Below are 12,172 nucleotides of genomic sequence, written 5' to 3'. Positions count from 1 at the left end.
CCCAGAGCTCAGAGGATGAATCAAAGTGGGTTGAAGATCTTCTTAAGATGCACACTGCGCGTGTCCGTGACATCGAGCAGCTCACTAGCTTGGACTTCTTCCGAAAGACCAGTCGCAGCTACACAGAAATCCTCTCCCTAAAGACATACCTGCATACGTTTGAAAGTGAAATTTAGCTTTCTAACCTTACTCAGTGCATTCTTTTATCAACTGGTGTATATTTTTATATTGTTTTTATATTTATTAATTTGAAGCCAGGACATTAAAAATATTAGTATTTTAATCCTGTATCAAATCTTAAACATTAAACATTTGTGTCATTTGTTTTGTTTCTCTAATGTTTAATATAGGTATGTCTCTTGGTTGATTTAGTAGTGCTTGTAATACTGCATTTTGAGTCCTTACTCTGAGCTTTTAAGTGGTGCTGCAAGGTTTGATGCGTGCATCAAGGAAATATTAATTTCTCATGCTCCTTTACCACACTTGTAGTCCTGTACTGTGTATCAAAATACTGAACATGTAAAATTACACTCATTTACTGATAACTGTGTGACAGACATATTTAAACACTATAGACAAATAGCATCTTAAATATAATAAACCACACATTCAGTTTTTTTAATGTGTTTTGATTTCCTTTCACAGGGATTTTCATAGGGGCTTGCAGGCAGCTGAGTGCTGACAGTTCTCTTAATGGGTACAGCCCTTCTCAAGAGCTTAGATTTGCTGGTAAGAGGACTGCGAGGGCTCAGGTGCCCTGCCCTGATACTCAGCAGTGAGACTGAAAAATGGACACCCACAGCAGTCGTTACTGGTTAGGTTTTGCTACAGGGAGAGAGCTGGGAGGGGAGGATGCTTGCTTGTGAGCTAGCAGGGATACCCTCATCCCTGAGGCCACTTGGCCCTGCTCCAGAGCTGTGGAAAGGATTGAAGGTGATAAGATCTGTTGTCACTGGTAGGGCTGTGTCACACCCCTTTTCTACCACAGCTGCTCTGGGCTGGTTCCTGGGAATACCTGCTCCATGATCCTTTGCTTTTACTTTGGGGGAAATTGAAATAAGACAGATGTTGAAGGAGGTGACATTGCTAAACATGCAGCAGTGGGCTTTTAGCTGGGAGGAGAAAATTTTATTTTTATCATCTTGTTCTAATGGACAGAGCCTGAGATGTGTTCCCCAAGTCTGAGGCTTAATGCTAGCCCTTGTTCTCAAAGGAAACCCCTAGGTCGGATTACACACATATAACTTGTGGCACAGTGCATGTCATTTAGAGCCATCACCTACATGGTCAAGTGAGTCAAGTCTCTGCTACTGCAGTGCAGTAACAGTCTCATAATCCTGGCAAGCTCCTTCAAGTGTCACTGAGGACAGAGTCCTGAGACAGTAGAATCGATACTGTTATGTGCTGGTATCTGGATAATGGCCTGATTTGGCTTGGACAGCTTTAATAGAAGACATACGTTATGGAGCATTTGTGTTAGTGTACCTAGATGATATAAAAGAGAAATTATTGTTTAGAATGCCTTTGAGGCTGAACCCACTAATGACAGTATTGACAAGCTTTCATCTGGGCTCACAGGTTTCCCTCTCTCTACGAAAGTTGTTTGTGTCTATTTTCTCCTCAAGGATTGCAACTGCTGAAGGGAAGAGGGAAGAGTTGGAAAGCATCTCAGCCAAGTAGCCAGGACCTCCTAAATAAAATTAATCTAGTGCAACAGCAACTTACATCCCTGTAGCATCCATCTAAGAGAAAGTAGTAAACTGGAATTAATCATGTTAACATAGATAATAAAAGTTCTTGTGACCAAACAAAAATTTATTATTCTAAGTGCCAAATTCTGTTTAATTTAGAAAAGCACAAAGCTTGAATAGCTTATAGTATCTCTAAAATTTTAGGATGGAAATTCTAATAACTGCACGAAGCTATGGGAAACATCCTATTCTTGCAACTTAACAATTGTCTCTTGTGGTTGTCTGGTAGCACAGAAATATTTTCCTGTAAGCTTTCAGCAGGGCTTCTTGCCATGATAAACTTTATGTTCTTACATGTACTACAAAGGGTATTTCCTTTGGATATAAAAGAGCTTTCTCTTAAGACCTAATTCCTTCAACATTAAATTTAGCAATGATTTAATGTGGTGGTTCATAAACTAAACTAAAGACCACCACTGCTGTTTTGCTTTGACATTAATCTCTTGCTCTATTTGTTTGGGTTTTTAATCAAATTGAACAAATTATGTAATTCTTTTATTTTCTCCCAAAATAACATGAAATTTATACCAAAGGAACATTTAAGCTCTGAAAAATAATCTTGTGTTCAGAGAAGTTTGCTTCTGAAATGTAATTAGTGATTGAAAATGGTTGGGAGAGACAGTTTAACTCTTGGTTGCACTAAAGAGCAGTGATTAGTGTGTACGGAACCATTTTTTCACTGAGTTTCTTACTGTGACAGTAAATACTAGTAATTTACTTCTGTCCTACCTACTTCTCTTCAGCCTTTGGTTCCATGGTCTTGAATGGTATTGGTGTTTTGTTTTACTGCATAAACAGAAATAACTGTGATGAGAAATATTTGTGGTGACTTCTGTGCATGGCATGGGGTACTTTACCCATTGAAAGACACCTTATCAACACAAAAGCTCTAATGCAAAGCTAAAGCCTTGTAAATCCCTCTGAGCAGCACGAGCTCTGCAGGAACAACAGGTATTTCAAAGGAAACTTGTAATTTACTTTTGGTAATCTTCAGGATGAATTTTAGTTTAGCATAGAGGGAAGGAACCCTTCTGCCTTTCAGTCCTGTTGGACCATTTTGAAAAGGTGACTTTTGAAAAGAAAACTTGTTTCTGTTACATGTTGCCTTTTCTTGATATTTCTCTGGATTCAGCAAGTGATCCATTGAGGAGAAGAAGCATTGTATTTTTCTGTCAAGCAAACTATTTTTGAGGATTTGGGTAATTACTGTTTGCACTTGGTGATATAAATTTGAGGCATGTTCAATGGGTTAGAGGCAGCTCAGCTGAGCAACTGCCACAACAAAAACTGGTGTCCTGCACACCTAGCAAAGTCCTTTTGCTGTGGGAAAAATCCTTCAGATGTAGTTATGCAACTAGAATAACCCTGCTACTGGAAACTTACTTTTAAAACCCCTTTTCCACAGTCACATATCCTTAACAGATAAGCACAATAAGCTGATCAAGTAACCTGACCAACAGAATTGGTACAATGGTGAAATTATAGCAAAAGTTCCCATCCTGTTCTGACAGTACCAGAGTATTTAACTTCTTATGATTATGTTCTGTCCTGGTCAGCTCACAGCTTAATTAGAGACTTTCTACTTGCTGTTTCCCTCTTCTCCATGTCCAATCTTTAGCCTCTTTATGGGGTTAGGTACAATATTCAACAGTTTCTTTACTTTTTTTGAACATTGGTTCTGTTTTAGTAACAGCAGATCAGTTTGCATTGTGTTATAAAGTAATTTCATCTCCAGATGGACAAGAAAATGAAAAGATTTGTCAGGTCTGTGCCATCTTGTCAAGGTTTTTCCAAAGTTCACATGGATTTAGTGTGAGTAAAAACCATGTGTAATTCCTATGCTCCATAGCAGTCCCACCATGATCCCTTGCTTCTCAGTGCTTCATATGCAAACAGTTGGGCAGCTGAATGTGTGGAGATTTTAACACTCTACAAGTGAAAATACACACACATGGTGGGTTTATGAAATCCCTGTTTCCCTTGCATGTGGTTGCTACCTACACATCAATCTGTCAACGACAACAGGTGAAATAGCTTTCTAATTCCTGCATACAGCTAGGAAGCAAAAACATTTTCAGGAAAGCTGAATGACGTTCCCTCTGAAGGTGTTGCCAGTTGCAGGAGAGAACAGGAGCTTGTGCAGTGTCTGTCTTGGACAATGAGGACAGAGTGCAGAACCTGACCTGAAAGAAAAAAAATTTTAGCAGCAGGAACTGATGCTCCAGCAATCTTTCCCTTCAGTCTCACATCCACATCAAACATCTTTTATTACCTTTAAATTTATATTACACTTCTGTGCAGATAACCTTGGTTCCTTTCTGCAGGAGACAGAGGAGATACCGCTTGCAGTGCAATTGAGAAAATTCCCCCTTTATAGATTTAAAAAAACAAAACAAACCTGCAAGCCCCTACCACCAGAGGGGCAAATTCACTTGTTCTGCCTTGTGAGAGGAGGATAAAACTGGGCTTTCCCAGAGCAGGGGAGGGTCTGGGTGCTGCAGAGCTGCCACCTCCTCCCTGCTCCAGTACCGTGCACTTCCAATGGGTTTGGCACTTACGGCAGCCAGGTTTATTCTGCTGGCTTGGCACAGAGAGACAAATGAAACTTCACAACACATCTGGGAGGCTGCTGTTACCACAGGCATGGATGAAACTGTGGCATGGAGAGGTTGGATAGTCTGTTTAAGGGCATGCACATAGTACGGCCTCTTAAGCTGGCCGCAGAGCTCCTGTGCGGGGCTTGATATGTGGAATTTTGAAATAATTTCAAATTATTTCCAGTAGTGCTATCACTGACAGGACAGTACAAGGTAAGTTTTGGAAAGCAAAAGCTTCAGAATAATGTAGCTAAAATGAAATTTAAATACAGGGCAAGAGAAGCAAAACTCCCTTTCTTTGGGGTCAATAAATAATGCTGAATTAGTTTTCTATCAATCCCATGCATCAAAATGCTTTTGGTAGGCTTGGTTCCTTACCAGAGTCCTTTTGTATCCCAGAGGGATGCCACAGTACTTGTCTGTCCATCCTGTCTGGGGTCCTAGTCCAGGTCAGTTTTTGCTTAGCTTCAATTTCCCTTAGTGCAGTCTCAGACCACGGTTGCACTTGACCTAAGAGACATGGTATAGTCAGGAAAATATAAGTATAACCTGACCAGGATAGACCTGCCAGTACATGATTAATACCACATTAACTGTGCGTCTTCCAAATGAGAGAAATGTGTTTGAAATGTTTAAAGTTCAGCCCTTGTTCAAGAGAGGAGAAAAAAGGTTTTTAAACATTGTGGAAAAATACCTAATCTCGTTTCTTTGCACTTGTTGTGTAAATACAAGATAAGAGCAGTATTCCCAAGGTTACTGCAAACAGCCCGTCACTACAGAGTACAAACTAACATTTACTAAAAATGTATGTTGACATAAAAAGCAGCATTGCTGCAGTCAGCTGTGGTAAAAAAACCCACCAGTTTCTTTCCCTTTACAAATCAAAAGTTTGGGACATAACTTATCCAGACCTGCCCTCACACAGGAAAATCCCTGCCCTGCTTACAGCATCCATGGTATGTGCACAGTTGTTGTGGAGCCTTACCTTTCTGCGTTACCTTATCTGCTGTTTTCTAAACACGGTAGGGAAAAACAGATGGAGGTCACCCAGGTTTCGTCTGCGGGTTTCACCATGGAGACATCAGCAGGCAAAGAAGTTAGTGACTGTGGATTAGCACAGCTGTAACTGATTGACCCTAAAACTGGAATTTACTAGAAAAGAGGTGGGATTATTTGACATCGTAAACTGTCAACAGAAAAGGATTAAATAATTTTCAGGGGATATTTTCCTTAGTTTTTTTTTTTTTTTTTCCCTCGCTGTGTGCAATAAGTAGGGAATTATTTCTTCTATGTGGAGGACTGATATATCAGAAGAGGCTGGATGAAGAGGGAACAGGAACTTTGTACACCCACCAAATAAACCTCCAGCCCCAGTCCCCTTCTGGCAGCATCTCTTGGACCTTCAACCTGTTCAAGCTCTTCTGTTTCCTGAAGTGAGAAACTTACACAGCATTTTTTTTTTTTGCTGACCTTCCTGTTTTGTTTCAGCTTTGATCTGTTAATCATCTGCAAATAGCCTTAGCGTTAGCCCACCAACTCTTAGCTCTGTCAGGTCTTACACACTTCTGGAGAGGAGAGGATGTGGAAGATCCTGATATATCCCCATTTTCTTTTCCAGTGCAGTTAAAACCCAAGGCCAGTTTTGCAAAAACCCTCTTCAGAGTATTTAGTCTGGTGGCCTTTACCCAGGTACGTGACTTTGTCTGAAGGCATTTAATGTCACTCTGATGAATCAACCAGAACCTCTCCACACAGGCCATGATTGAATAGACCATTACTAACGACAGAGAAAATTAGCTATTCATAATGTCAGTATTTTCTTTCCTGGGACTAGAAAGTTCAGACCCAATCCAGATGAGCCAGAGTTCAGGTTCTATCGCAGCACTGACTGTGACAGATCACCTCTGCTCATTGGCCCATTTTCACCTAACAGCATCTCTAGGACATTGCTGATGGCTCTAGTTTCACCTGCTCTCTGCTGGATGCACACTGTCATTCATACTTGTAGTCTTTTCCATGTTTCTGGTTGGCTTTTGGGATGTGTTTTGGATGCATGGACATGGTGTTCTGGATTGACAGTAACTACATCCTCCTCTTCCTCCATTGTAGTGCCACATGAACAGTTGTCCCTGCTTCTCCACGGCCACAGGCCCCTTGCTGGACTCAGGATTGTAGTACACTTACTGTATACCTGCAGAGTCTAGAGAAAAAGACAGTAGGAAGCAGGTCACAGATGATGTGTTAGCTACTCCTGGGCTGTATCTAATCTGTGTGGGCTGCAGCTGGGGCAGTCTTTTCCCATAAAAAAAAAATAAATTCTAAGATTCTCCTTACTGGCAACACCAGAAGAAATACTGCTGTTTGAACATCTAACAACCAACGTTTTTATGATAATCTTTTTTAAGGCAGAAGAGAAAAAATAAGTTTGCAGAAAAATAGTTTGTTTCCCTTCTTTGTTTAAGAAAAAAACCCATTACATACAGCATGCTTAGCTGGGATTGTAGACCTCCACTAAACGTTGAACTGAAAGTGCACTTCTGTGGCTTTCACCTTCTGTGCCTCATTATCTAATTCTAACCTTTCTTAAACGGTTTCCATATGCATTCATGAAACCTTGGAGCCCTCCTGTGGTCAAAATCATGAGCTATTCTTCTGGTTGTAACCTGAAATCTGATGCAGTAAATTCCATTTTAAACTCTATCCTTGGAGCATTCATTGAGAAAAGTTCAATCAGTTAAGGAAGAAGAAGAAATTAGTTTCCTGAGCTTTTGCATGGGTCAATGTCATTACATCTCACTGTCCTTGGCCATTGTCTGATGCTGTCCACATCTCTTTTCCAAGGCTGGAGTACTGCCTGACAATCTGCCCATTACTTTATCTTTCTTCCCTCCATATCCCTCCTCCCTGTTTGCTGTCCTTTGTGGGCTTCTCCCTTTCTGCTCTGATCTAGTCAGGCTCTCATCATCAGTCTGTCTCAGAACCCTCCAGTTGTGCATTAAATAATGTCATCATCACAAATTCCAAGAGTACTGTCTTCCTTGCTGGAGATGTGATTCTGAGGGCTTTGGTGTGCTCATTTTTAATGCTGTGCTGAAGCTGTAGAAAAGATTTTACATTTCTTTTACTTTGTGACCTTTGTAGAGGCCCTCAGGAAAATTCTGTTCATGAGCAATTGCTTCCTTTTCAACAGTCTTTCATCGTACATGAGAAGCAAAAGTGTCAGCAATTTTGGGCAGATTTATGAGGGAGTAGGAAAGGGTGAGGTAAAAATGAGGAAGGGCAAGAGGAGAAACAGCAGTGGGGCTAACACTGAGTATTTTTTTCCTGCTGTATAACTAAAGACAAGAGCACCCTCCCAGCTGTGCTACTTCACCATGGCTGCTTGTGGCTGCATCAAAGATCCCAGTGTGCTCCATTGGAGATGCTGGATTTGCTACACAGAGAGACTGAGACAGACAGAGAAGGTCTGAGAGCCTCAGATCTTCCCTCTGCCCTGGAATTTGTAAAGGTATTGAGTATTCATGAGGTAAATACTTCAAGGCTTATCATTTGTAAGCTAATACAGCACATACCACAAGGGCTTGAAAAGGATTTGAAGCTTCTAGGCTGCACTACTGTTACAACATTTGAGGATACAGAAGTTTATGGAAAATCCCACACAAAATTTCAGCATCAAATCTGCACTGTGTCATTCTCACAAAAGATGGAGCTTTTTGAGGTTTGTTTTCATTGTAAGCATTATCTGACAGAATAAAAACTATCCCCAACTCCACAGTCTTAGCGGGTGCATTTCTGAATTTCACTCAGAAGAGTGTACAAATACTTTCAGTACTGAGTTTTTGAGATCACTGCATCCCAACTGGATGCTGAAGGCAGCTAGTCTAGGAAACCTCTAGTAAAAACTGCAACAAGCAGTTGGGGTGAAGCTGTTGGCCTTGCTGCTCTAAGTGAAAGCTAAATCCAGAACTGTAATGATAAAAAAAGTTTTCATGTTCAGATTATATCTCCTTATGCTTCTTATCACTTTTGTGTCAACATCATTCTTATCCTAACAAGCTTGCCTTCCACACTGGTATTTAAATAATCTTTCCACTCCTTTCCAAAATATTTTTCAGTTGGTTGGTTTTTTGGTTTGGGTTTTTTTGTTGGGGGGGGGGGGGGGGATTTTTTTTTGGGGGGTTGTTTTCATTTGTTGTTTAATCTGAAAGCACATCTCTTCTGAATAAGAAAAGAATCTTGCAACTGATTCATGAAGAAGAGGTCATTTATTATTTGTATTTATCTTACAGATGTAGATTTATGTGAACACATGCCTACATTTATGGCCTAGGTACCCTTGCTTAATTCTAGTTTCATAATATGGATGCTATAGAGAGGACTGTATTTTCCATTCTCATAATTAAATGTACACTAGCAAATAAAGCTTGCACAAAGATAATAATTCTTCAGCAGCCATTCAGTCCATCCCCACATAATTTAGTGTTAGTTTTTGCCTAAGGATATAGTCTTGTGAGACTTCCTAGAGTGTTTTAACAAGCCACCACCTCCAGCCCATTGTTAAATTTTTTGGTGTGGCACAGGTAGATAATGTGATATTCCTGGGCTTTGGACTCAGACTCTCAGCTGCATGGAACTGGCTGAAGAAGTTATTGCCTCCTCTCTTGGTAAGGGTTATTGTTTCCTCAGTGCCTGAAGAACTGCTTCCCTCTCCAGGGAATCCACTCCAGGAAGAGGAAGATCAGTTTATTTCACTAAAAGGTTTAAAAACTAAAGTTCTACAGTTCTACTTATGTGGCTCATTTTACATGGAAACGGGTTAGGAAGCAACACAGAATATGCCTAGTTAGAGAGCAAAAAAAGAAAAAAAAAAAAAGGAGAGGTAATTAATGATAGAGTCACTGAGATGATCTGGTGGGGACTAAAGAGATTTTCATTTGAGACAGATGGAATTAGGTGAGATGATCCTTCACAGCCCTTATCTACTTAGGCCACTAAGAAGCCTGATGGTTTTAGATCACATTTACTAATGCTTCAGAGTAATCCAGTTCCCCATATGGGTGCAGGCTTGCCCTGTAGTGCTGTGAGGCAGCTGAGTCTGTTAGACAACGCATTGCCACCCAAAAGTACATCTTTACCAGTTAGGCACGTGTGTCTTCTCAGCTCAGCCCATCCCCTGGCATGTCACCCTGGGGCTGCTCCCAAAAGCCGTGACTGGGGGCTCAGCTGAGGGGCTGCCAGGAGTTAACAAAGTGAACCTCTACTGATTCTCATGAGAAGTACAAATGAGGGTGTCTGTAGAGGATTCCTCTACAGATATACAGTTACCAGTTGCAGTGGGCCAGAGCTAAGACACTTCCTGTTCTGCTGTACTTTCCTCTAACAAACTCTGTCCCTGGTCATTGCATTTTATGATTCCATGATTCTATGTTTCTAACTCTCTCTTGCTTAAGTGAGCTTCAGTCCAAAGCATGAGGACTTTGCATGTGTTGAAATAATCATTTTAAGGCAATGGCCTGAATGCTTAATTGCTCAATTAGCCATGACCTGATTTTTAATGGTACTGACTGTTTCTCTGGACTTCAGTACGATTCCTTACTTGCTCATAGACCCAAAAATAACATCCTGACACTGTACACCTCTATCCAGCAAAGCATTTCAGCAGCACCCTAAGTCCAGGTATTTGTTTTATGCAACTGCTGGGAATGCTCTGTGTGTGAAAAATACACTCTTCTCAGGAGTGACATATATTTCATTTGTGTAATCTACCTTCAACAACCTTCATCTCCATCACCTTATTTCAACTCATATAATCATTGGGTAAAAGTCTGAGCCAACAGGTGCAATAAATAGGAGTGATGGTCTGCCCAGTGTATTCTTTTGGAGGGAACCTTCACAGATGCATCAATAGACCTGCTAGTCAGGAAAAAGCAGAAGCCCTGTGTATGCCATTTTTGTGAAAGGAAACAACCAGCCTTGAGGAGATGTGGACCTGATAGAAATGCAGTTTCTGCATCTTCCATCACACCAGACACTATTAATGGAAAATCCTTATTAGATGATCTTATTCTTGCCTTTGCAAATGCCTCCTGTTCTCACTTCACTATAAGTGAGCCAAGAGCTGGTTTAACTACTTCACAGGCAGTTTGCTCCCCTTTCCCAAAGGCCCCCTTCTTGGAACTTTTTTCATGCATCAAACATTTTCTTTGTTGCTTCACACCTCGCTTCCTGCTGAAGAGCCTCTCACTGAATCCTCACAAGCCCATTTTAAGGAAATGCTATTTTTTCTGTTCACTTTTTTTTCCTTTTTCAGTGGGTATATTTTCAAGGCTGAAAGAACAGAATAAGCCATTTTTGCAGCACTTCACTGCAAGTGTCAGTGTATGCAGGATCTCTTCTTCAAAATGTTTTTAACATTTGAATGAAAAAGCTCGTCTATTATCCGATTCATCTGTGTTTTCTTTGATGCCCTCCATTTGCAATGTAAAGTGCAGTATTTCCCTTTGAAAGGTGCTTAATCTCTTCCTGCCTTTTATCCTGGGCTTATGCTGAATCATGTCTAGATCGTGACTTTCCACTGTGAATAATTTTTTGTTCTTCCTATCTAGTTTGAACATTGTCAAGTCATTTACGATCAAATTTATTAAGGGGGAAAGATTAGTTTTACACTGGGTCCTACTTGTGGTTTAAACCTGGCATTGTTCTGGTTACCCAAGCTGTACAAATTAATACATTTATAAGTGTAAAACAGTCCCAAGAAGTTCCTTTCAAACCAAAAGGAATTTCAGTGCTCCAGACCTTTCTAGGAAAGATGAGTATTTAATGTCACACAGTATAATTTTTTTGCAAGGATAGATGGTCTCTGACCAGGACAGCAAAACAGATTGAATAATATTAAATAACAGTTTGTTCTTTCTGGCCTGGCCAGTTATTCAGAACTCTGGAGTCTCAAAGGCTGGTTGAATCAAGAGGAAGAACCAGTAATGTTATTCATCTGATAGAGTTATTTCCAGGAAAGTCTCCTGGAATTAGCCTGGCATTTGGGAAGACGAGTGCAATGAGAGACAGACTGGCTGTGGCACACCCAGTGACCCTTGGATGCTCTGAACATGCCAAAACCCTTCATGCAGCACCCCAGCACATCCCAGGTCACAGGATGAGCGCGGCACATCTGCCATCTGCTGGGACCTGAGCTGCCCCCAGAGCTCTGAAAGCCAGAACTGAGGGACAGTAGGGAACAGGTCTGTAGTATGGCAGCTGCCTGGACAAATTTCTCAGCTGAAAATACAGGAGGAAATATGACCTTAAGTAGCTCTAATTATAGTGGAATTAAAAAGTGTTTTACAAGATAATGCCGGACGCTAGAAAAGGAGAAAACCCTTCTCATCACCTCTACTCTTCCCTAAATCTTTTTTATAGACACATAACCCTTTACAGAACTACTCCTTGGCAAAATACTGGGGTATTGTACAATGGAAATGTTGTACCAACAGCCTTGGCTTTAAACATATTCCAGTAATTGGAATGTGAGTTCAATCAGTCATATCAAATTTGTGTGTGTGTGTGTGTAATCTAATAGGATAATTAAATATGTGTTCAGCTCACATCTCTATACTTAAACCCTTTTGATTTTTGAGGGCACTTGATCATGTGTTTAAAGCCGCAAAGTATTTTTCAACATTGGGTTTGCCTTCGGGAGAGAAGTACATTGGGGTGTAGGAAACAGTATTTACAAACTGTGAATCCTTTCATATATTTTGGGTTGCCTGCTGTGTCCTACCACAGCCTCAGAGTAGGTCCCAGACCTGACTGAAGTCTAGGACTGTT

The 12,172-nt window shown here is 40.7% G+C and overlaps 1 protein-coding gene across 7 annotated transcripts in view; it reads left to right on the top strand.

The window, feature by feature from the left end:
* ENPP2 (ectonucleotide pyrophosphatase/phosphodiesterase 2) overlaps positions 1–617 on the top strand; it is a 71,407-nt gene extending 70,790 nt beyond the window's left edge. For all 7 annotated transcript variants that reach the window (XM_033082216.2, XM_033082198.2, XM_033082226.2 and 4 more), the window contains one exon: positions 6–617. In XM_033082216.2, the coding sequence (XP_032938107.1) occupies positions 6–176 (171 nt within the window). In that variant the 3' untranslated portion in view covers positions 177–617. The remainder of the gene's footprint in view (positions 1–5) is intronic.
* The last annotated feature ends 11,555 nt before the right edge of the window (positions 618–12,172 follow it).

Source organism: Catharus ustulatus, chromosome 1 (genome assembly GCF_009819885.2).
Source record: "Catharus ustulatus isolate bCatUst1 chromosome 1, bCatUst1.pri.v2, whole genome shotgun sequence".
Taxonomy (NCBI): domain Eukaryota; kingdom Metazoa; phylum Chordata; class Aves; order Passeriformes; family Turdidae; genus Catharus; species Catharus ustulatus.
Note: the sequence above shows the minus strand (reverse complement) of the source record. Positions and strands in the feature narration are given on the sequence as shown.